A 26648-nucleotide genomic window follows, 5' to 3' on the forward strand; every position below is an offset into this window, starting at 1 on the left:
TGTCCCACCATGAGACATGATGGCCACATGGCAAGCTCTTAAGTGAAGAGTTTTTCTTAAGAAGGAAGTGGCCATGTGTCATTTTCTAAGTGGAGAAACTCTTACTAAAGTGGATTGCCATATGTCACTCTAAGAGTGGAGAAACTTTCCAAAAGTGGATTGTCACATGGCACTTTAAGAGTGGAGGAACTTTGCAAAAGTGGATTGCCACATGCTACTTCAAGAGTGGAGAAGACTTTACAAAAGTGGATTGCCACATGGCACTCTAAGAGTGGAGAAACTTTGTAAGAGTGGATTGCCACATGTCTCTTTAAGAGTGGATAATTTTTAGGGTTTCTTGTCTACTTAGGAGACACCTTTCTCTATAAATAGAAGGGTCTCCTTCCTTGTAAAATCACTTGATGAATTTGAATGTTATTATGCCAAAATGTGTGCAAACATATCTTGTCTCAAGTCAAGGCTAGAGCATCCCATGAGGTCCCTCTAACCACCCTTCTCTAGAGTTGGCCCAACCTCTCCGGAGATCCATCAAACACCTCCATCCTACCACAAATACTCACCAAAAACCTCACCAAAATTGTGAGTCCACCACCATATCCATCACTTCCGCACAAATTCCACCTCCATAGCTTCATCTTCGTGCTTTGGCCCAACCTAGCTCGAGGAGGGCTATCATATGTGTAGACAACAAAGTAAATGGTGGTGCTATCGGTAACGACAGATGTATTGACATAGGCGACATATTTATTTTCTTAAAAAAACTTGACTCTAGTACTATATTAAATATAATAAAAGCTATTTATGAAATTAATCTACACATAAGGTATTATATTTATAATAAAAAATATATAGACTAAATTCAAAATACAAACAAAAAATAATAACAAACTAAATAAAGATAAAAAATAAAAATAAAAATAAAATTATCTAACAGTAAACAAGACAAAGGTTGCGGAGACATGGGGCTAAAGGATGCGTTGGTGACTCTAAAGGTGCGTATGAGGGGAAGGTGGATGAAATGAGGTTTGAGGGATTGTTGGATTAGGCTTTGTCCATGTGCAGAATGAGTTTGAGGAACTGTTGCTAAGGATGGAGTACCAGAACATGAGGGATTTGATGCACAAGCACGGAGGAAAAGAATGGAGGCAGGGGGGTGGGAAGTGCATTAGAGAATGAAGAATGGAGTCGGGGGCACAAGGGAGAGGGCAAAGGAAAAGATAGGGAAGAGAAAGTAGGCTAGGTTTCTTAGGGGTAAAAGAGAAAGGGAGGTGCAGGAAGAAAAACAGAAGAGGTGAAGGAAGAAAAAACCTGTCTACATTCATCTTGGTTTTCACATGTGATTGCTCAAGAAATTCATTGGGTGCCTAGTTACATGTTATCACCTCGATCACCACAAAATTGGGCCCTTAGTTGCCCCATTGCAAGTTTAGACTTCCGCATTATCATTTTGACCATTGCAGCTAATTCCCCAAGCATTAATTCAATTGAATTATTTAGATTCTTCAGCTGCTTACCTTGGGGATCTTACGGAAAATAAATAAAACTTTTCTCAGTTCAACCTTGAGGGCAAGGTTGCTTTCAGGGGAAGGAGTATTGTGTAACACAAAATAATGCTGAGCTGAAGACAAAGCTTCAGACAAATGAAAACACATTATATTCAAGGATTTTGTACTGATAAAATGATAGAATGTGATATGAAATTCTCTTCAGGAATTTATGTTTTCTGTTATTTCAGGTTCTTACGCTGCCGAATCAAGGGAAATTCTTACTCTCAATTCCTTCGATTTCCACTTTTGGAATTGTATCAACTTATGATACCTAAACGCAGTAAATAAAAACACTCGTCAAATTTCAGAATTTCCTTTTAAACTGTTTCAGTCTGCTTTTTCATCTGATTCTGAAAACATTTTGAAAATTTCTTTCAGCAAATGAGCCTGGACTGTATAAGTAATGCAGATATGAAAATTGACAAGAACATTTGAACACAGTACAGCCCTAATTATCAGCCCTATAAATTGAAAATCGCTTTCCTTCGCAACATCCACCCACTTCCCTAGGATAACTCAAATGGCATTTCAGCAATAGCTAGATAGTGTATATATTTATCTAGTCTTACACTCCAATCCAATCCAATCAATTCTCTAGTTTATTTAATTCACCAAAATACGATACTATTATCACAACCGAGTCTTGAAAATGAAAAACAACCCAAATTTTACAATCAGTCTATTATTTAGCATTGTTCTTCAAATATACTAAACAGGAAACATAGACAGTAAAATTCGGAGTATATATACCCTGTATACAATATGCCCATAAATTGGCAATTGTGTTGTTTCCCCGACCTGCGTAGAGGGGAAGGCCCGACCAAACATCCAAACTTACGAGATGGAGAAGAATAGATACAGAACCAATAAATTGTCCTTAGACATTCTAAACCACTGATGAGTAAGGATAAGCTCATAATTCCACGACGTATACCTTGAAACAATTGCTCCTATCACAAATATGATGACATATGTACACCAGAGCACCAACTTCATGGAAAACGTACTTTATGGTAAGCATGGAACAGAAGAAAAGTTGCAGCCATGTTAGCACCGACAAATCTGTACAGCCATGACCAGCAGGTAGATTCCCCGACAGGAGCCAAGTTTTAAATCTTTACCCAGCAACTGTGTCAATCTGCTGACATGTGAAAAGAGATAGCCTTGTAAGTATAAACTCATGAAATTTGTAAACTACTTTACTTCGGTGCCAAGTAAAAAGTGAACAATAAAAAATTAATATAGGGCCAAAAAATACAACCGATAACCCGCACTCCTTTAATCTACAGGTCATTGTCCAGAGAATTTGATAGGTTCAGTGGTAGAGTACTAGGAGAAATAAATAAGGAGGTAGTTATAACCTCCCATTGTTGTAACAGGCCTAACAGAGACTATTATATATGTAGTCTGTGATTAGGTTCTTTTTCTTTAGTTTTGGATTGTTTGGAGGAAACGGGGTCGAGGTTAAAACGAATTTTTTAATGATGAACTCTAAATCGTAATTGCTATGTTAATATAGTAGCAGCTTTATGCTAGGGAAAATACGAAAATAAATTGTAACTGGACATTTGAAAGACCCGGATTCTCCCTTCACCCCTCTTGAGTCTATCCTTGTCACAAATGACTAGATCACTCAACGTCCCCTCTTAATTATAGTCAATATGTCTATATTTTTTCTACCATCTCAGCACCCTCAACTAAGTTAACTCCTTCACTAACAGACTTCTAACTAATCTATCAATGAATTTCTAGGGATATATGGATCACTGGATGGCATTCCTTCTTCCTATAAACCATAATGATTTTGAATTAATTGGTGTAATAAACTAGTCTCAGTCCAACAACTATTAACCTTTATCCAAATAAGAAAATCTCAACATTTTCTTAATCATTTGAGGCAGCTACGAATATTTGTGAATATAAAGAGGCCATCCAATTATCCAAGAACATCCTTCCATGGCAAAGATGACATTGAAATTGCTACAAACAAATTTCAATTATAACACGCACACCTTAATGGGCTGTATATTTCTAAAAGAAGACACAGCATGGAGTAGTGATCTTCTGATTAGTCAGGAGTGTATGACATGATAAATTAGCATATCTAGAACCAATTTCCATCCTCCACAGGTCCAGTAAAATGATCTGCATGCACAAGGTCACACCACCAACAGATTTAGCAGACAGCAAAGGAGGAAAAATAAGGATTTTGAACTGCAAATTCAAACATCAGACCTTAGCACTATAAGTAAACGTGTGGAATTGAACTAAACCAGGAAAAAGGAACCAATGGTGGTCTGACCCAGAACCTTGGAACTCCGGTCCAGACCATGAGAAGCAACCTATGCAGATAAAAACCATTGCTTAAAATGTTATTGATAAAGAAAATGGAAAGAAAGATAAAGAATAAAGACAGAATATTTCCATACCATATACGTCAAAGCAGCATAGCGTTCCTCTTTCAGGTAAAGTGGCTTGCCTCGTGACATTTCAAAATCCTAAAGCAAAGAACATGGAAATGGAGAAATTTAAAGAAATGTAAAAACGGTAAATTTGAACTTCTTAGGTTCAGTTACATATCAAGTGCCAAAATCCTGACAGCTTAAACAGAATTCCAAGACAAGAATATCAAAAAATCCTGACACCAAAATATGAGGTTTATAATTTTCACCACCCATTTCCTTCTCTTTCTGACATTATGCTAATGACCCCTGGCTGGGTTCGACTTCAATTTAAACATCTTGAAGGAATATATGTGTGTGTGTGTGTTGAGAGTTTCTATTATAAACTCTAATGAAAGTATTATTGGTGAAAGAAATTCAAACAGAAAAAAAGGGAGCAAATTATCCACCCAAGGGTTTCTCCTTTGGGATTCCCTTTCCTCTAACTGATCTACAGCCCAATTCCCTAAAGCAAAATTTCAGACTGAGCTCCCGTTCTTATCACCTTTTCACTATTTGAGCCAAGAGCCTAACCTTACTCTTATAACTAGCTAAGTATTTCTTTAACTGTTTTCTAAATAATTAGTGTTAAAAGATAAACTTTAAATTTAACTCAACTCTATCAATCCGACTTGTATAAGTAAGGTTTGCACTCAAGCATATATTGTGATTTGACTTTATCTCTAGTCGATGTAAGACTTCCAACACACCCCTCACTCCGAGGCATATGCATTTCAAGTGTGGGACTTCTTAACAATTATATAACTTTCTAGGTTCTCTGAGCTTCTTAGTTGCAGAGGAAAAATAATATTGTTCTGTATGTCAGTAAATTTGTCAAAAGGTAAACTTACCTCCTCACCAAAAGCATCTAAATAAAGAGAAGGCCAGGGTGCTTGACGTGCAGATCTCTGTAGTAGGATTGTTGTTCTCTGCCAGTACAAATACAACTCATTATATATTCAGTATCCAAGAACAATAACTACTTAATAAAAAGCAAGGAAGAGATGTGTCAAGATAGCTATAAAAGAAGATTCAGAGGGCAAGATGAAAAGCAAAAAAGAATGACAACGGAAGCAGACAAGTTACTCAAAACTCAATCAACTTCAAGAAAGAACATGATACCCGAATCAACAGAAACACTCCAGTACCAGCTCCACAGGTTACTGCATGAGATTGGCATCCACTTTCCCTTAAGATAAAAAAAAAATCCTTTAAATTTAAATAAATAAGCAAATGCACAAGAAAAATAGAACCAAGGTCATGTGAAAATTTATCGACCAGTTAATTCCCCTAATTTGACCATTATTATCATGTAACATGTATATATAGTGAAGATCTAGAAAATGGTATTTTTGAAATGGTAGTGGATTAAAAATAATGAGACTCAAATATTTTAATATTGTTAGAAGTGGGTTTTAAGCCTAACTCAACTCCACAAAACCGGCTTGTAAGGTGAGGTTTGCACTTCACTTATATATTATAATTTGGCCTTATCTCTAGTCGATGTGGGACTTCCAACACACCCCCTTCACGCCGAGTTATAGACATCTCGTGTGTGATAGTAGAAATTGGGTGGTCCGATAACAACCCGATAGCGGGTGGAATAGAAGAATAGAATGCCCACTTAGAACTCGCTGGGATAGGCTCTAAACCATGGCTCTGATACCATGTTAGAAGTGGGTTTTAAGCCTAACTCAACCCCACAAAACTGGCTTGTAAGATGAGGTTTGCACCTCACTTATATATTATAATTTGGCCTTATCTCTAGTCGATGTGGGACTTCCAACAAATATTAAATGGTTTTAATATAAATAGTTTCATTATAAACAAGTTTCATTAGTTTAAAACACATCATCTCTCTAGAAACCACTTTTTTGAGTTCTCTCCCTTCTCTCTAAGGGTTCTTACACCCTATTCATCTGTTTAAAGATCAGAGACCGTATGTGTGATCCTCGCGGTGAGATCTTCAAGTCTACCCAATCAGTTTCTCAAATAGAGTAAGTCAGTTTTCTACTCTTTCTCTGGTTTTACACTCTTCAATGCATGTGAGGTTTCTCTCTATCGCATGTATGATCTGAGCCTTCCCTTAGGTTCTCTACTGATCAATGATTCTAATGGTATATCCTGAACATGTTTTCGTTGTTTGTAGGTGTTCTATGGCCTCTTTAAGCTGAGAGTACAGAATAGAGTTCTCTAGAGCTAGTTGGAGTTTCTATCAAGTAAGGGAAGCTAGTTGTTCATTTTTAAATTAAGTTTGTTGTGTATGTTTAGTGCTTACATGTATGATAAATTGATTTAATTATCCTTTTTTTTATGTATGCTAGAGTTAGTTCAATTTAAATGGGTATATTTGATTAGTTGATGAATTGATTTCTGATGAGATGTGATTTTGATGTTATTGTGATGATAAATGGTATGTTATGAAATTGTGTTCATGTTTTGAATTGACCGAAAGGTACAAGGTGGATTGAGCTATCAAAGTTATGAGTTTTGTAGTTAAAAGTGGAGGTTTGATAGGTAAGTTTGAGAGATAAAGGTTGGATAGTTATATCTGGTATTTTAGGTCGTGTTTCATGTCAATTGAAACTTGTTAGAACTTAGAGTTAGTAAAAATCTAAGATAGAAATAAGTGTTAGTCAATAAGGGTGGCTTTAGAAGGTCTTAAGTTCAATTTTAGAGGTTTTGGCAGTTGAGTTTTTGAGAAAATGGATAGAAAGGCAAACCAGTGGTTTAGGGTCAGATCTTAAGTCATTTAAGACTTGTTGAGGTGTTGAGTTAGGCCAAATTTGAGTTGGAACTGATACTTGGTTCATAAATTGCTTTCTGTCATGTTTTGGTTCATGGTTCAGGGTTCTAAGTAGTGAAATCTAAAGTACTGAGGCTGTAATGATTTTGAGGTGTTAGGATCTCTTGTTGAGTCATTTATGACTTGTTAAGACACTGCAGAAATTTGAGTTAGAAAGTATTGTTTTGAGTTTAGGTACTTTTGGAGTTGTCAAATGGACTTCATGCACCTAAGTTCGGGTCTAATGATAAAAAGGGTAATTTGTTTTAATTCTAAATGTGATTTTACATCAATTCTAGGGCGTATGGAATCTATTTGATCATTAGAACAAGTTTCAAGTGCATCAAAGGCCAGTTTCGAAGTGTGTTGTTTGTTGTCATGGGGCTCGAGTGCCCCCTGAGCGCCTGATTCCAGGGGCTCCAGCGTTGAGTGCCCGTTTTCTGGCGCTAAGCACCCAATTCCAGGGGCCATGTGCTGAGCACTCCAGTGCTAGCGTTGGGCACTTCTTTCATGTCTTTGTAGGGTTTGTTTTAGGTTGTATTGGGATCTTTTGAGTTGTTTCTAGTACTTTGAAAGTTGTTTTGGTGAATTTTATGTGCTTTGTTTACTATGTTCATATGAAAGATATGTATATGGAGAAAAGTATGAAAAGGAAATTCTAAGGAAGAAATTCTTATGGGTGGTTTCAACTGTTGTTAGTTTAAAATGTAAGAAGTCGATATGAGAGTTATCTTGACATTCTAATGATCATCCATGCTCATTTACAGAATGATGAGTCATGTATGATGTCTGATATATTATGGAATTTCATTTTATTATTTTTTTCTGTTTTTATCACTATCTTACCCTTGCTTTTGTGTTATCTGTCTGTGTATTGTTTTTTTCTCTCTTGCAATGATCACCTTAATGATATGAGCTTAAGGAGACGTCTTTTCAATTATTCTAACGAGAGAAGAGGAAGCATATGGGTTGCTAGATGGCTCTACAAGATGTAGATCTCTGGCTTTTGTGATAGGTTTGTTTCACCTAGTTGTTCTATTATCATATATGTAATATTTTATTTTAATAGTTTTATACTATTAAAATAGAATGTTACATATATCACCAGACTACATGAAATGAAGTTACGGTCGGTGACTAGGGTCTCCAATAAATTGCTATTATAATCCTTGCAAACCAGTCAATAGTACAGACTAGATATAACTACTACAGGAGAAAGACTCGATCCTCTTCATCAGGACACCAAGAAAAAGAATCATCCTAACAAAACCAAATTAAAAATGCCATCAACTTCCAATACCTCTGAACATTATTTCACCATGAACACGTAATTTTGTATTCCATAAGTAGTCAGCAACTCCCAAAATAAAAAAAATAAAACCTTCATTGATAAATAGAACTCACTCCTATGATGATGAAATATAATTTTTTTCGTGGCTTGTCATTGATTTGAAATATCAAAACTAATGATACAGACCATAGTTTCCTAACTCAAAATCTTTACCAGGTTTGTAAAATGTAATAGAGAGAATATTATAGAAAAGTACAAGATAACATCATAAAAATATAAAAGAAAACTTCAAGTCTGAGATGAAATGGTGACAGGTGGAAAAAATAGAAAATACACTTTTATATATAGAAAGTTATGTTAGAGGCCCGAGTTAATGACATTCCAGCCAACAATAAGCTTGAGAAAGTAGTTTGGTTGAATCTGAACAAATGTAGAAAATTAAAATATAGAGACAAAACATTAAATGCTCAAAATACATTTCCTGCCATAAAGAGTTCAATAAATGAAGAAACTGGAATGAAATGAACCTGCAGCATGATTTCCAACTTGGAGAGCACAATCTACCACATAGTAGGCACAATGCAGGGTCTTCAAGAACAGATTTGCATGCAAGGCACCGCTGTCTGAAACACCTGCTTGTATAGATGTTGTAAGAGTAAATGAAATAGCAATATGATACCCTACATAACACAACATAATAATTATAAGTACCTCTGCAAAAGATCCTGATAAATATTGGGCAATCTCATCAACTTAAATGGAACAGCAGGTGTTACGTGCATATTTTGTTGAATTCTACCAGATTCAAATTCCTTGCAAAAATGACGACACCAATTAGAGACTGTAGTTCTTGAAAGTTCATCCTTGAGAACCACATCAAGAGAGGGAATTTTGAACATGTTCTCGAGTTCATGAATTTTAGTGACCTCAAACATCTCAATATTGGCATTGCCCATTGTGTCTTGTGGGACACTCCACGGTCTATCCAATATATTTTCCTCATCACAAAATGGTGGTGGAATAAAAGAATAGAGTATCTTCCACAACAATGCACATCTTCGCAAATATGGAAAAGTAAACCTCCGAATAGCATCTTTAATATCAACACTGGGATCAAAATAATTTGATACAATGTACTGTGAGGCATTTGCAGACTCGTTCATAACTTTATATATGTCAGTAATCAGACAACCTGAAAGATCTGAATCCCTTGATGATTTATGCTTAGATTTCTCATGATAAATAATTATAGCCTGCATCCAAAAGAAATTGTTTAAGAAATAGCCACTCCGATAGAGAACACATTTAATTAAGTTGGAAGCAGTGTGACCAACCTGGGTTACAGATACTGTATAGAAAACATGAACTAGGGACAACAAGGATTCTTCACAAGACAAAAATGGCTGTGGTAGACAAAAGAGAACCCACATCAATGTTGAGAAAGGGTCATGGGCAAGTACAGGATCTGAAGCTTGCCTCCAAAAGCTGTCAGTGTTAGACAGATCCATTTCAATATGCTTCAAGATACTTAACATGTCACCTGTGGATATAGTAGATATGAAATGATAACATTAGTAATATATAAATACAGTTATGTGTAGGCATGTAAGAATGGAATGGAACAAGAGTGGAGCATTTTCTTTTTAATAAAAAAATGAACCAAGGAGAGCAAAACAAAACCACTCCATTTAATTTTGCCCGCAAATACCTTACTGTAGAACCAAAAAAGAATCAGAAGAATATTTTTAAGCAAATTTCTACAGTGTAGATTGCATATAATGCACAAAAATAGATGGATCATAACTATTATTAGCATTAAGTAACTAAATTAGAAGCTTAAATGAAAAATAAGCCCCCGGTTCTAGTAGATACAATACCTATTATCAATTTTAAGTTTTAAGATACAATTCTATAAATTCATGTAATAAGTAATTAAGCTAAGAGCCTTTTAATGTTCACACTAGTGGAGAACTTAAAGCCTAACAAATTTCAAATTACAAAAAAATCTCTTAATCAACTAATAAATTTATAAAAAAGTAATCCTATTAAATGTAAGAACAGCAAAACATGAAGTTGTATTCTTCCAGTTCCATATTGAAAAGTAGTATAAAATTAAATACACTAATAGTATGTCATTTTCTGCTTGAAGCAAACAAACTAGGACTGAGAACAAGAATCATACCCATCCCAGAATTGTCACTATTTCCATAACTTGGAGAAACCCCAGCACAAATTGATTCTGCAAAGAGTTGAACACCTTTAAATCTTTGCAAAACGTGAAGAGAATTCTTACTTCGTGTATTTTGAACAAGTTTAAACATCAGGGATAATATAAAGCCACTTGAAGATTTAAGTTCTTCATACAAGGCACTAAGAGCATAGTTTGGAGTAAAAGAAGTCTTTCCACATCGTGCAGCAATTTCCATAGATGTCAAAGAGTACTTAAGAGTGTCCCACATCAACATTGAGTGGTTTATTCTTGAAAATCTTGATAACTTTTCTTCTTTGCAAGGGGAATACATTTTTGAAAGTACCCTTAGGAAATTTTCAAGATTTGTTCTGGTTCTGTCAATGTGATGCAAAGGAATAGAATTTAAGAATTTAAGTTTCCCAACTGCAGTGGCAGCAGATTGCAGAAGCTTTAAGCCAGACTGCAGGCGAAGTGAATAAGTCAATTCACTTGATTCAGCTAAGGGGGGAGCAGTATTTATTGAACCAGTACTCAAGATGATAGATTGCTTCAAAGGCTTCTTTAATTCTCCAGGTAAAGTTGGCAAGACACAATTTGCAAGTCTGCGGCAAACAGGACAGAGAAACTCTCCCTTGAAAAAAGAATGAACATTTCAAAATGCAGAGTGAAAAGATTGTAGAGGCGTCATAACAAAATGAAAATCAGTATTTAAGAAGACTTAAACCTGATCTGGGTCAACAATATGTCCTCCCTCAAAAACGATTCTTCTAACAGATCTGTTTGGTCACAAAAACAATAATTACTCCGTAGCAAAACAATAAAAAACGACTATTGACTCATTACTTTGTAACCTTTTCTGTACTGCCTATATATGTGTGCAACATTTAAGTTCATCAGCTTTGATTTGACTGAAGAACTCAATCATCTGTACGAATAATGAATAATAATGACTGGACTTAAATTCTCAAACATTTTTGGTAAGTTGGTACATAAAATTTCTGGTGAAGGAAGGCTCTATTCATTCCAAGGCCCCGAGGCAAGAACTTCCAGTGACATAACAGAGCATACCACCCAATGAAGGATTTGAAAACAAGTGATCCTCCATAAAATAATAAAATACATATGAGAAATACACGAAGGTATTAATGAACACATAGGGTTCCTAATCCATTAACATGACAAAAAGGGAAACCACTCAAAGAAACACGAGCTCTACACCAAGTGGGTAGATGCTCCATGCATTATGTACCGAAGTATAGGACAAAGAACAGATTTCTACATAAACTTGGCTTCTATTCAGTTAAACAAATTATCAAAATATGGTCCAACGGCATCACACAACACTCCAAAAGCTTGTTATAGCTGTTTCAATCCCCAAAATCCTTTTAGTTCTATATGGTAACAAACCAATACCATTATCCACCTATAAAAAATGTGTCAACTACAAATAGAACTCTGCAATCAAACTCGGATAGAATAGCAAGTTGGTGGGCAAGTACAGAAGTTTAGGCAAACAAGCCAAATTTCCAAACATGACCACTAACTTGCTTCTCCCCATTTCTTGTTCCGCTTCTACAACCCAACCATGAGACTGAAATACTGGTGCAGTGAAAATTTAAGATTTTTGTGTTGTAATCTGGAGATCACAAGTTGGCCTGTATACCAGAGTTGAAACACAGTTGGAAAGTAAAAAACAGTGGAGGATAGTGGCTTCAAAGGTATACATTTTAAGGTTGCTTCTTTCTAGGCTTTAGATATCATATTTCTAAAGTGCTCCATCACGTGAAAAACTTTTGGCCTTGATGTGTGGATTAATGCCCAGGCCCATACCCTGTATTGAAATTAAACATCTTTAATGGAAGAATCTAGGAGGAAACGATCAATTCAAGAGTCAAGACCAATGGGTCATCAAGGCTCTGGTACAAAGTTAGAAATGAATTAAATCTTACTCAACCTTCAAAGATAGCTTGGTGGGGGTGTCAACTCAAGCCTAGAATAAGGAGAACATATTCTTTAACAGCATGGGGCATCTTAACACAACCTCATGCCCAAGGAATAGATACTTAAACCATGAAATTTAAAGGACTGGACATTTGTAGGTAACATCAGGAATGGAGACACATGAATGGCTTTACGTTATATTCTTTACAGTCAAAAGGACACAGGACAAACCTAATAAGCTATGCTAATACGTCTAAAAGAAACATACCTTTCTCTCAATGAAGATAAATATCGATCAAGACACCCTTGATGTACTGCATGCCCACAAGAAGAAAGATGAACACCATCACAATCTATAGGGCCAAATTCATCATATGTTGGATGCTGTGACGTAGATTCCACAGAAGCGGACTCGTTAGAAGTAATTTCAGACATAGAAGAAATTTCTGACATCTCTAGCACAAGATCAGCTGTATATTTCCCAATCAACACAGATCCAGTTTCTATTATAATATTTGAATTCTCCCCAGCAGTGGAAGCTCTGTCATCCATATTCATCAAATTCGAAGATAATGGAAGACGCATTTCATCATAAATTGAGAGGTACATACACTGCTCTAAAGTCTCAAAAGAATATGGTGCCTTCTCTTTTTCATCATATGTGTCTGGGAGCTGAAAATTTACCAGTGCTGGGTACTTATTCTTGACATATTGCAGAAAAGTAAGAACTTCCCCAGGTTTCCCGGAAGAAGATACTTCTTCTGCAGCAATCTGTACCAATTGATTTAAGTGGGAAGATGAAGTTGTTCCTGAACTAACTGTATTCCAGTTCATTGTCGATGTATTAGGCTCATTGGTGTTGATAACAGGTGTGTGTTCTTTGTCTGATTGGCAAAGCTTTTCCCATGATGGGGGACCCCTGTTAACAGAGCTCACAAGCCTAGATTTCTTATACACCAAAAATACATCAATTAGGCCAGGTTATAAAATAAGCATAAATAAAGTTTTAAAAAAGGCAATGCAAAAGACTGCAGCCTATGCTTGATCAAGCCTATAGTTGGTATGACTACCAGATGTACCTGAAGAAGTACCAAAAATGAGATGGGAAGTTCAGAATTGTGGTCATGACAAAGGGAGCAAACAACTTGTTTAGTATCAGATTCTTCAGAATCTTGCTCACTCTCCAAATCCCCTTCATGACCAAGTTGAGAACCATCATTGGTAGTGGTATCAATGCTGGCCAAAAATTTAGTCTGTTGGACTCTCATCTTTTCCTGCATTACAAGCAAGGAAAACATGACCAAAGGGTGAAGACAGACAAATTGGCGCAATAGAACAGATCAACATGTCTAGATGAGAATGTATACCAAAGCATGTTGAGTTCTATAGAAAGGATTGTTTGTAATTGCATTGCATGCACATGTGAATTCATATTTATAATGAAAAACAGATACAACAAGAAACGAAATCAATAATTAAATATGAAATATTTGCTTTCATGTAATCAAATCATATCTTTTAACACTCTCCCTCAGACTGAAACATATGTGTATCATATGGTCTAGTTTGTAAATTATGGCAGTCTCTCTATAGACTGAAGTAATCACCCAGAGTATGGTATGGTAAATTTAGTAAAACTACGCAGATTATTGGATTAAAATAAAGTGAGATAGATCATGCAGAGACCTTGACTGTTGAAATGCTTTCTTGTTATTGAAGTGACTCAGTCAAGGGGAGGTGTTCTAATTTCACATAAAAATATGCTCTTGACATTCTGGAGACAAGTTTGAAAAATTACAAGCCCATTCATAGTCCCATGGACCTTGTTGAAAGGATTACTAATAAAAGTCATGAAGGATGGTATCGTTCTAGTACCATGTTGAGAAGAGAGAAACCAAGAAGGAATATAATGAATTTTGTGTTTTGTACACACACGAGTACTCATTAAAATTATGGTAAGATATTTCCCTATTAAATAACATCATATCTCCCCATTTAATGCAATCAAATTATATCTCTAACACTCCATCCCAAGCTGGAGAATATGTATGATATGATACAAGCTTGTTACAAATGTCATTAACACAAGACCAGCTGGCTGGACTATATGTATCATGACTCAAGGTTGCAACTAATGTTGGAGGGTATGTCTGCTTCTATTGAGTAAAAATTACTTGGAGAGCACAACTGCCATAGAGAAAAAATGGTCAAAGGATATGGCAGTTGTTGGAAAGAAAAAATGCTCAAAGGATTTGTGGCAGTTGATCTACCCTTGAAATTGTATTTTCACCACATGATATTGTATTTTCATTAGAGGGAATATTCTCTTGAAAGAGCTAGAAACGTCATGTTACCTACTCCAGTCAGAAGCTGAATATAGATTTGTGGCTTTGGCCACTTTTGAACTTGTGTGGATTCAACAACTCCTTAAAAGACTTGAAATGTTGTAAAGTTAAGCACATGAAGTTGTGCTGTAATAATCAGGAACCTCTTAACATTGTCTCCAATCAAGTGCTTCATGAGAAAACCAAATACAAAGAAAGATTGTCATTTTGTTAGGGGGAGTTGTTGTCTAAGAAACTAGTACCAGATTTATCAGCTCTAATGACCAGCTTTGGACATTTTAACCAAGTCTTTTAAGAGGACCTAGAATTCAATTTACATGTTCCAAGTTTGATGCATACAATTTATACACTCCAACTTCAGGAAGTGTTAAAATAGTTCGTTATTTTTTATACAACCTAATTAAAGCTGCTTTTTGCTGTATCTAGTTTAAGGGTTAAGGGTCATAGGTTGTAGCCTTTTTCCTTTGAATGCACTTGTTCTCGCCTTTTTCATATATGTATATGTATAAACATACGAATACATCAGCTAAGGTAATACTCACTGATTTTAGCATCCTTTAAATTCATGTATTAAAATAGAATAACACAATAGCCTACCATTATTGCAGCCTGCCTATCTCGAGCTTTTGCCTTGCGTTTCTCACTTTCAGAAGCCAATGATGAGATACTTGAGTCCCTACTTGGAAAATATTCAGAAATATGACAGACAACTTCAGGGGCAAGTTTTTGTAACTTGGTCATGCATCCGTTGTCAATCTCAGCAAATTTCTTCAGTAAGCTTTCAATTAGAGTAAATAGACTACAACCACCTGCTTCTACAAAGTTGTCTACATTCTCCCTCCTATGCATTTCCATCAATAAAACAAGAAGTGTCAACAAGCTTTGTTCACCAAAAGAAGTCTGAATGAATTCTCCAGACAAGGCTATTATAGGAAGCTGTGCCACATCATGGCATGTATCCTCACTAGATTCCTTTTGCTGAAAACAGATATCTAATGATAGTGAAAGTAAATGTAGTGCAGGTAGAAGAACACTATCAGGAGCACGAGAATCAGATGATTTAAAAGTGGAAACAGCATAAAATATTGCTGCCCGGATGATATGTAGAACAACTTTGCAAGTGGCTATTCTAGCTATCCCCTTCAGGGGAGGATGAATTTTGGTCCACTGGGGCAATTGGGTGGTCAGTGCAGAGACATTGCAAAAGCGCAAGTATCTTTCTTCAGCAACTTGTAAATCCTTTGAATTCCAGCGTAGATGATACAAATCCAATTCTTTCCAAAATGTCCATCGCAATGAGTACATACCCTAATATAACAAATAAAAATATCAGTACAATCAGGCTAATAAAAGTGATAATATTTTTACAAAAGTTAAGCAAACCTGATTAAATCCAGATGGATTCGAATACACAGCTACTGCATCTAAGATGTCTTGAAGTTGTTCAAACTTGGAGAGATCACGGGGAAGAGACTTCACCAATTGACTATGTGTGGCATCACCAATGGACAACTTATAAATTAGTTCTCTTTTCAAACTTTCAGCAGTAGTTAGCCCACAAAAGCGTCGTTCCTTTATTATCTGAATAATAAGAGTAAGCATTTCCTGTACTAAAACAGGTTCATGTCTGAAAATAACAAAACACTCATTAAAAAAGCTAAAGAAGTAAATCATCCAAAAGCATGGAAAAAGGGGAAAAATGCTAAGAATGAAGCATAAATCAGCAAATGTCCCTGTTTCCAAAAAGAACATAAAAGTTTACAACAGGTAAGAAACATATTCAGGTGAGATGGACACTCATCATTGTTTGACAGTTTCAACATATTACCAACTATGTATAAAGATCAAACTATTGATGAGAAAACATGTGACGAGTGGTGCATGACAATAGCAAGGAGGATACAACTAAAACACAATCATCAATAATTCCGGTTCTTAAGATTACCATCATTTGATCCTAATCAAACTCGGATAAAAACAATTATAGCTTATTAGGAATGGCAATGGGATGCGACAAGTGCAGGTTTGACTATCCCATTGCCATACCAAAAGGATATGAAATTTTTGTTTCATGTCTATCCCCAATAGGTAACAGGTATACATATAACCGCTCCCTTGCTATTTCAAACATTAATTAAATAATTTTTTTACAAAAAATAAAACCATAGCAAAGGAAACTGTTATTTTCAAGGATCTAATGTAAAAAGAAAACATTTTAAGGGTTTAAAGAATTGAACACTTGAAATTGAGAGTCAAATATTCTCATGTGAAAAAAATAAACAATAAATGAAGATATTAAAAGGAATAGAAATAATCAAATATGTGCCCAAAACTATTTGATTTAATGAATATGTATGCATGTTTGTATATATTCATATATATAAATATATGAATATATATATATATATATATATATATATATATATATATATATATGTATGTGTATATGTATATATATATATATACACATACATATATATATATATATATGTATATATACATACACACATACATACATACATACATATATATATATATATATGTGTGTGTGTGTGTGTAATATATATATAGACACCGATCATCTTTTTTTTTTCTCATTCTTCATAATTAAAATTAATTCTTAACACAGTCAAGTGGGTTTGTGAATTGTCAATACTTCAAACCTTCGAAAGGCTTTGGAATTAAGGGGAGTATTGTATTTATAATGAGTATCCAACTAACAACTAAAGCTTTTAAGAGGGTTGGCCATTCACTATTTTGAACAATAAAATGAGAAGCAATTTGTTGAATTGGTTGTGATTGTACATGTAGCCATTTGATTCTGTTACTCAACTCACCTAATTTGCTCAAATAAAATTTGAATACATAAAATTCCAAAGATAAGAAGGACAACAATGTCTGTAGACAACGTTCACACTCAGTTGTTATTGCATAAGAGGACAGGATATGGGTTTGACATTCCTGCAGCAATAAAAGCAAGAACTAAAATAGCTCCTAGTAAATGGGAAAACTCACTTAATTTGAATTATTATTTGATAATTAGCATAAATCCCAATGTATATGAATTGCATTACAATTGAGTGGTGGAAAATGTGTGGAGGGTGTGCACCACCACACTTGCCAAAGCTTGCTATTAAAGATACTTGAATTTGAATGTGATGAAAAATCTGTTAGTTCCAAGCTCAGTTCCTCCAAAAACTTCACATGCACGGATCCTTCTCCATTAACCCCTTCACATGACTCCACTTCAAATTGGCCCGTTGCTCTTAAGAAAGGTATTCGATCTATTCATATTTCATATCCTATTTATAATTTTTCGAGTTATCATCATTTGTCTCCATTATATTCTATTTTTTTCTTTTATCTGTCACTGATAGGATATAATGGGTGCAGGAGAGAAGGAAACAGTTTAGGAATTAATTGTTAGTTGGTTAGTTGCTTGGAGGGCCTTTATAAGAAGGCAGGGAGGTCTTGTGTGAGGAGAGCTTTTTGATAATAGTTGTGTTGACAAGAAGTTGTTCCTGTGGAGGGAGAGTGCTCCCTTGAGAGTTGGGTGTTGTACAGTTTATTCTTGTTCATCAGAATAATATACTGTTTTTGTCCAGTATTTTGTTTGTGTGAGTGTTGTTTTGAGAGAAAGATAAACTTCTTGACCAAAGAAGTCTATCAGTCACCATTGTTCCTACAAATACATGAGGCACTTGACCATCATAATTGGCGACAAACCATGATTGATGAAATGTAGGGCACTTGCAAGCAATGATACATTTACTATGTACGACCATATCATGATTGTTCTGTGTGGGAGAGGCTACTCTAAGTCACATCAAAGAGACGTTCAATGTCATTAGCAAACATATCATGATTGTTTTGTGTGGGAGAGGCTACTCTAAGTTACATCAAAGAGACGTTCAATGTCATTAGCAAACATATCATGATTGTTTTGTGTGGGAGAGGCTACTCTAAGTCACATCAAAGACATGTTCGGTGTCATTAGCAAAACTTTCAAGTGCCTTTTATCTTCATTCAGAATAGCGCTAACTTCCTTCTCCAAATGCTCATGGTAAACCTAACCAAGAAACCACAACTCAACAAACACAGAGACTGAGATAAGTAGTTATTCCAACTAAGTTTTGTCGTGGTAGTAGTCGGAGTAGTAGAAAAAGGAGCATAAATAATATAAGAGAATGATAGTGAACCAAGTGAAGACATTGAAGGGTACAATTCTAATGGATGAGGAAGACACGATGATTTGGATCTTTAAGAGGTTGAACATTCTTATTAATATAAATATTACGATGTTGCATTTGTCTATTTGCACTTTTAATGTCTCTAGTTACTCGAGGCTTTATTTTTCGAGGGTTAAAGGAGCACTTTGTTTCCTTGGCCTTCTACAATATATCTGTTTTAAGAACTATGAGTTCTAATTAATGATGATTAGTGAATGAAATTTAGATTATTTTTCTATTATACATACATACATATATATTATTAATTATTTTCTATCCCATTTTTGGGGTCTTGTCACTTTGCTATGCTATCCTGAAATAACAACTACAAGTTTACAAGTTTCCTGAGTAAACAACTTTAAATGACGGTCTCAGAGAAGTACACAAAAATCCCAGTGGGTTCCAATTTCTATAGCAAGAATGCATTGCAATGCTTATAGGAGAGTAAATGAAGATGAGCAATAGGATCCAGCTTCCACAATTCCAAGCTTGAGGCGCTGAGTTTTAAGACAAGTGTATTATTAGGATTGTTAAGAAATGAACTTTGAGCCTAATTCAACTCTATAAAATCAGCTTATACGATGAGGTTTACACCTATTTATATGCTCTAAATTGGCCTTATCTCTAGTGGATGTGGAACTTTCAACATATCCCTCATGTTGAGGTATATACATCTTGAGTGTGAGACAAGACAGCAATGGTTGGTTTGTTAGCAGCCCGATAGCAGATGGAACAATAGATCCAACAAACAACAAATCTCACTAGAATAAGCTTAAACCCATGACTCAGATACCATGTTAAGAAGTGAACTATAAATCTAATTCAACCCCACAAAACCGACTTAAAATCCTCTTCTTAACAAAGGTATATTAGGACCGTTTTAATATTAATGGGCTAGTTAATTAGTTAGGAATTGAGTAGTTAGTAAGATGTAAATACGTGAAGAAGGATAGAATAGAGGCAGAGTTGTTTGTTTGTATATTAATCATTAGCTCTTTGTAAATGGAGAAATCTTTTGTAAAAGGAGAAATGCTTTCTGAAAGGAGAAATCCTTTGTGAAAGGGGTATCCTTGGAAGAGAGACCGACATTTATAAATGATGGTAATTTAGATGAGTTCAACAAGATAGATGTAGTAAAGAAAGGCATCCCATACAAGGGCAACTAAATTCATGAGAGCATTTTTACATTCAGAGCTAGCATAAAAGGGCTGCAAAACAACAAAGGACTACTGACTAAAGTTACAGAGGGCCATAACAAAAAAGGGGGTCAATCCAGAAAAACATTATATTGTTTATGAACTTGCATACCATTAACTTCCAATACTACTGCAAATTTAAGGATTTCAAAATAACAAACATGCATGATAAGTTTTCTTTGTTGCAAGAGACTACATACTCGCTAGATCGTTCAAGATTTAGAATTAAGTAGTTTGACAGCCCAAAGCGCTCCAGAATTCTACTGACGAAGAGATCTTCTGGAGCAAGTGCAGCACAACACTGAAGAAGAAATAGATCAAGCTCCAGACCTTGTTCAGACCTGTTGCTTGTCGAAATAACAAAACAATATAGTATAATGAAATGAATGAGTTTCAACCCTCATAAAGTATATAATAATACAAGATGGACTTACCAGCGTACTGATCGATACAATTCACATGATAGCAAAGCAGCATCTCCATTTTTACGCCACATTCCAGCATGGACTTCAGCACAAAAGACCCTAATCCGCAATGGATGCTCCATTATATTGGCAGAGAAACCAAATGGATGGCTTCCTCGTAAAGCTTGCTCAAAGAAGTCATTGTAACTAGTTGACAATGAATTAGAAGGAGAAGCATGAGTCACGTCTGAGACTTCTGATTGACAGAAATATTTTTTCATTGCCTTTTGTAACAGCATGGAAAGCAATCTATGTAACGGAATGTGCACAGATATATCTTGTGAACTCACATCATAGACTATTTGTGGCCAATCGGGTAATGATAGAAAACGTGGACCATCTGATTCCACGAGAATATCTTCTTCCATGGCATTATCATCAGAACTAGAACGAGTACAGGTATTTTCCGAATCCATTTCACTATTTTCAGAACATTGCTTACCATGATCTTCACTTGTGCTGGCAAGCCTACCAAACGCATATTTACCCCTTCCAAACTTAGATATTGTTCTCTTAAATGCTGAAAAATTGCTATCGCAGGCACTACCACTGTTTGGAGATAATAAATTAGGAGGCACAGCATGAATATTCTCAACTCTCAACCAATTCTCAATAGCCCTTAAACACTCACATATCAACCCAGTGACAGCACGTGGAAGAGGCAGATTTGAAGATGCATCAGTTTTTATCTCACAAAGCTTTGGAGCAGCAAAGACACTACTCCGGCTCTTAACATTACATGCAGAGCTTTCCTCAGATCTCCTCCCTACCTTTGCATGCCTTACATTATCCCCATCATCTGAATCATTAATTTTAGAGTTCCAAGCAGTTTCACCATCTATTTCCCCCTTGCTAGCATCAGAAAATGCCCCATCCACCAATACAGAGTGAATATTGGCAATAGAATGCCCTAAAATAAAAGGGTAGTGGACATTCTCATTTTCTTCTTCTATATGTTGACCCGTTTCTCTCTTTTGAGGATTCATCCCTTGTACAAAGGACAGAAGTCTCATCCATGTTCTCGAGATATCTTGCTGGTCATTGGTTACATATTTTGGCACTACCACATGGCTCATAACAAATCGAATATCTTCAACAGTACGTATTGTTGTCTCAAATATATTTGCCCACCTGGATACCTACAAAAATATCCTATATTTCTTTAATGAAATGTCACGAAAGAAGACTAGAAACATAATCTTGAAAAGTATACACACATTCATTAACATAAAATTCTTAACCAACTTCAATACCAGAACAACTTCAAATTTTACAGAAGGATGAAAACCAGACAGACATTCTTTATCCTGGCACATCTTGACATCATAACTACAAAATTGTAACAACTCATTACCTGTAAGCGTCCATCATCAGAGCAAGAAACGAAAATATTTTCAACGCATCCCAATAGCATGGTTAGTAGATTGGTTTCCTTCAAAAGGCGTGGGGTAAGGGTGGGCACTGTAAGTATCTGCACAGAGAAAATTGGTAGTAGTGGGTACTTCTTAAGAGGAAAGTCACTGGAGTCTTTTGTGGCCTCATTTATGACACTTGGATAGTAAGCGAGAAAAACTTTAGCAAAATCATACTTAAAACTTTGTTCTCCCAACAATTTCAGCAGTAGCTCATGGAGTTTCTTTACAACAACCTCAGTTAAGAACCTCTCAGCTCTCACCAGCATGCTAATTAAACCATCAGAAGAAAGCAACAATCTAGCAACAAAACTGAGCAAACTCTCACTGTGCTTGCAGAATTCTAGAAGCATATCAACCACAGCATAGGTTAGCTCATTTGCTGGCTGCTTTCTTTCAGTATATTCACTCGCCAATGTTAGCTTAACTCTCCAACAATTGAAAAGAGAACCGAGAACAGGATCAACAGAGCTTGCGAATTCCTTCGGAAGCGGTTGTATCTGTTCAGCACCCTGGTGCAATGAACAGAACCCCTCACGCTTCCATGCAGTCACATCCCCACAATCACAGCAACCACCACCCGTGTATATAACACAATAATCATGACCCTTGTGATCCCCTTTCTCAAAACATGGAACACAGATAGCACATGTTGGGTCGTGCTCACAAGTCCTACACCTGTAAGCTATATCGTTGTGGCCCCAAACAGCCCCACAGACACCCCTCTGCCCAACAGACATCTCGGAAAGCCTTCTCAGAGCACCACCGGGGTCACCCTCAAACATCAACCACTGCAACCACACCATGCTCTCATGAAACCTCTTTTTCATGATCACACCCGACATCTTTTTAGAAGTCAATCTAGATGCTTGAAAGGCATCAGCCACTTCTGCATCAGTAGGCAATATAACAGACACCAGCTCAGGTATCAAAGCCCTCTTATCCTTAACAAAAGCAATCAAACCAGGTTGGTCGAGCTGCTCCTCAGGAACACCAAACTGGGCAAGCCTCTGCAAACCGAGCCAAAACCACATATCAAACACCCAATTCAACAGTCTCTATCCATTAACCAAAAAAATCATCCAATCCAAAACCCAGAAATAGTTCAAAACAGCTAAGCCAATCCAATCAATTCTTTAGTCAAATGCAAGGAGAATCAAACAGTGACCAGGCCAACAAGAGTATGAATTTCTACAATAGTAAAAAAACGAGGTGAATCGTAGAAAAGGCGTTACCCGAACGACTCGATCGCGAGGTTTGAGGGGTTGGCAATCGGAGGGCGAATCGATTTCCATGTTATCGGCCATGAGGGAGCGCCAAAAGCGAAGGAGGCAACAGCACAAGGAGCGAGGATCGAACCCTGAACCTTCACTCCCCAGGTTTGATTTTTTTTCACTTTAATAATTCCGCAGCAAAACGAGAAATTGAACGGTGAGAAGAACGCAGAGACAATACGCGCCGGTTAAAACCCTAATGAAATTTCCAGAAAGCCCCAAATTTTTGTGCGCAACGAAATCCCATGAATCATTGTGATGACGATGACGCTGAATGCAGCAATTCACACTCGAACACTCTTCCCTCGTGTCTCGTGTCTCGTGTCTTCTTCGTATTACTCTGTCACATACATAATAAGGATTTATACGTAAACACCAACTTTAACTTATCTGTCACCCATATGATTAGTGATTAGATTTGTTTCTTGCTATTCTTTTATGTATAGTTTATATTTATTGCTTAACTTTTTTATTTTTATTATCTAAAACATGACTATAAAATATTAAGAGTATTTTTACTGATTATAATGCTTAATAAAATTAAAAATAATTTATAACTATTATTTTATTCATTTTATATTATAATTTTTTTATTAAAAGTTATAGATATTTCTATTATAAAATTATAACATTCTAAAGATAGTAAAAAAATATTTGTATGGTCACTTTTAGGTATAAAATTCTTTTATAATTTCTGTAACTTACAGCTATTTTTTGTGTCCACTTATTTTACCTCTTTTATCTTTGATATCCTTATATTTATTTACCAGTTTTTAGTTTTAATTATTTAAAAACAAAAAGACTACCCGTAAAAACTAAAAATGCTTTTATTTTATAATTATAAAAATTAATAAAAAATTCAAATATTAACTAACTACTTTTTTTATGTATTTTAGTATAATTTAACTTTTTTTATTCGGAATGAAAGACCTCCTGCTACTCTTCACCACATGTGTCAATCTTCTTTACTTGAGAATGAAAGACCATTAGAGTTCAGGATAACCCCCAAGACTAAGCTCCATGCATTCATTCTAAACATACTTGAACCTCACCAAGAAGTTCCACCTTAGTACTTTACTTTCAAACCATACTTGAAACCACATACTTTCACTTTGAATCACAACACATAACCTGGATAATCATAAATACTATACATCATTCACAATAAATCAAAACATAACTCCACAATATCAAGAAACAAGGATGGAAAGAACAAAGAAGCAAATCATGGACTAGTCGCTCAACGACCAAGCTCGTTGGGCGAGCCCAGAGTTTCCTCGCTCAGCGACCTAACTCGTTGTGCGAATAAACAGACAATGGTCCAGACCCCTCAGTCTCTCGCTCAGCGACCCAGCTCACTCTACGAATAAATTGACAATGGTCCATACCCCATGACCACTCGCTCAACGACCTGGCTCGTTGTGCGAATAACCAAAAAATGGTCAAGACCCCTCAGTCTCTCGCTCAGTGACCCAACTCGCTATGCGAATAAACTGACAGTGGTTTAGACCTTTAGCCTCTCGCTAAGCGACTCCACTCGCTCAGCGAGTCTACATAATTTTGTAGCACGAAAATTGCAGAATTTGCACCCTAAACTACTCTTGACCAAATTGTTATATTTTCCTAACTTCTAACCCTCCTAGATCGTGTTATACACTCAATTATACCTAAACAATTGTATCTAGACCATCCTAAACTCCTTTTCAATAAGTGGCTACAAGATTACAACTCAAAACTTACAAAGAGACTCAAATTCAATTCTACCATTTGTGGCACAATTTCAAGCAACTTAGGGACTCCAACAAGTCCCATGTGACTTATCAAGACTTCTCAAACTGACCCTTTAGCATAAAACTCTCAACTCAATTTTTCACTAGTCCACTTCCTCAAAAGTTGGTTCTAAACTAATGTAAACTATTCCTACTCATCACCATACATTCTTATCACAAATTACTCTCATTCTAGGGACTTGAACAATTCACAAACACCTCTTAACTGACCACAATTACATCAAACCAGATTTCTACTCTTTTCTCACAATTGAACTACGCATGACTTCATTTCTCCTTCCAATACCCTACAAAGACTTCTAAGTTTTAACATTTATTCAATACAACCTACCACACATATTCCAAACAGAATTGTAATATAATAATATCCAATTACAGACAATTCATCATTCGATACACTTCACCATATCAGTTTATATCCACATACTCAAAATATACCCAATTAATCAAGCTACATCTCACCTAAAAACAGAACATTTATTCAACAGCTCATTATTCAAAGAATCTTCAAACATGCACAAATAACCAACAATTAAAGAAAACTCTAGCTTCCCTTAGCTCTAGAAAACGTTTGCAGTTCAAGAAATCCCCAACCTTTGCTTCCTCCACAAGGGAATCTCTAAAAAAAACCTACAAATCACTGATTGACGATTGGAGACAAACCCTAGAACCTAAATTAAATCAGTAATTGAAGAAGGAAGATACTTGACACATGCAAACATATTTCTTTTGCATGATCAAGGATCAAGAAACACCAAGAAAAATGGATGAAAACTTACTTGCTCCAAACACCAAATTGATCGGATAGAAAAGTAGACATTGACGTCGTGATTGTCTAGGAACCTCCTGATCGTCAAATAGATGACTTGAGATCAAGAACAATTAGAGAGAAGTGAGAACGAATGAAGAGAACATGTTTTAGAGAGATAAAGTGTTTTTAAAGTAATGAGACGAGTGTAGAAAATTCTATTTACATTATAAATATTTTATAATAAAATATTCGATCTCATTATTTTAATATGCCTACCAACTCTAATACTATATTTTCTAGGTTCTTACACAAATAATGATTTTAATTTTAAAAAATTATTAAATTTAAAAAACAGTTAAATGAAAAAATGATTAAATTTAAAAATAAACTTGATAAAATAATTATTTTAATTTAAAAGAATGGTCATTTAAGAAATATAATATATATATATATATATATATATAAATATTATTTCGTATAATGGTATAGATATAAAAGAATATTCATTTAAGAAATATAATAAAAAATATATAAAAAAATTCTTTTATATAATGATATAAATAATATTATAAATATTTATATACAAAATTAATTTTATGCATAATTTTTTTATTATTCCACTTATAAAATAATAATAAAGATGACTATTTCAATCCTTTACCATTTATTTTTAGTAACTTTATTAAATATTTTTAGATTAGATTATTAAAATGACATTCTCAATAAGGAAAATATTAATAATTAAAAACCATGTAATATAATTTTATAATTTATTTTTTATATTTATATTTATAAGATTGAAATTCCATTTAAATAGATTAATATTTTATTTATATTTATACTTTGTATAAGAAACCATTTTATAAGTTTAAAGAAGGAAAGCTAAGTTAAGTGTAGAATAAATATTTTAATATATAAAACTTCTAAAGGGTTATATATAGTATAAAGTCAATTTATCTTTTACTTTTTAAAAATATAAAACTCTTTAGTT

The 26648-nt window shown here is 35.2% G+C and overlaps 1 protein-coding gene across 6 annotated transcripts; it reads right to left on the reverse strand.

Annotated features, from left to right (window-relative positions):
- Window positions 1-2127: 2127 nt before the first annotated feature.
- Window positions 2128-23471, reverse strand: LOC108328857 (E3 ubiquitin-protein ligase PRT6). Of its 6 annotated transcripts, XM_052873451.1 has the most exons (20): window positions 23078-23469; window positions 21785-22852; window positions 20401-21569; window positions 20167-20313; window positions 15925-16168; window positions 15139-15849; window positions 13276-13470; window positions 12465-13144; window positions 10980-11031; window positions 10247-10886; window positions 9399-9604; window positions 8991-9317; window positions 8776-8876; window positions 8592-8696; window positions 5111-5177; window positions 4840-4917; window positions 3977-4045; window positions 3783-3889; window positions 3560-3692; window positions 2128-2685 (listed from the first exon to the last, which is right to left on the reverse strand). In XM_052873451.1, exons 1-18 carry the CDS (start codon window positions 23147-23149, stop codon window positions 3815-3817), a joined length of 6006 nt encoding a protein of 2001 aa, XP_052729411.1. In that variant the 5' UTR covers window positions 23150-23469; the 3' UTR covers window positions 2128-2685; window positions 3560-3692; window positions 3783-3814. The 6 variants fall into 6 exon arrangements, with proteins under 6 accessions (XP_052729411.1, XP_017418234.1, XP_017418232.1 ...); XM_017562745.2 differs by having other exon boundaries at window positions 8776-9317; window positions 20167-20307; XM_017562743.2 differs by having other exon boundaries at window positions 8776-9317.
- Window positions 23472-26648: the final 3177 nt, after the last annotated feature.

Source organism: Vigna angularis, chromosome 2 (assembly GCF_016808095.1).
Source record: "Vigna angularis cultivar LongXiaoDou No.4 chromosome 2, ASM1680809v1, whole genome shotgun sequence".
NCBI lineage: Eukaryota > Viridiplantae > Streptophyta > Magnoliopsida > Fabales > Fabaceae > Vigna > Vigna angularis.

Coding starts and splice junctions, on each gene's coding strand:
- LOC108328857 (XM_017562743.2), bottom strand. CDS start 23,149: ATGGCCGATAACATGGAAATCGATTCGCCCTCCGATTGCCAACCCCTC. Junction 15,850..15,924: donor ATCCATCTGGATTTAATCAG/GTTTGCTTAACT, acceptor TTGTTATATTAG/GGTATGTACTCATTGCGATG. Junction 13,471..15,138: donor ATAGGCAGGCTGCAATAATG/GTAGGCTATTGT, acceptor CTTGTAATGCAG/GAAAAGATGAGAGTCCAACA.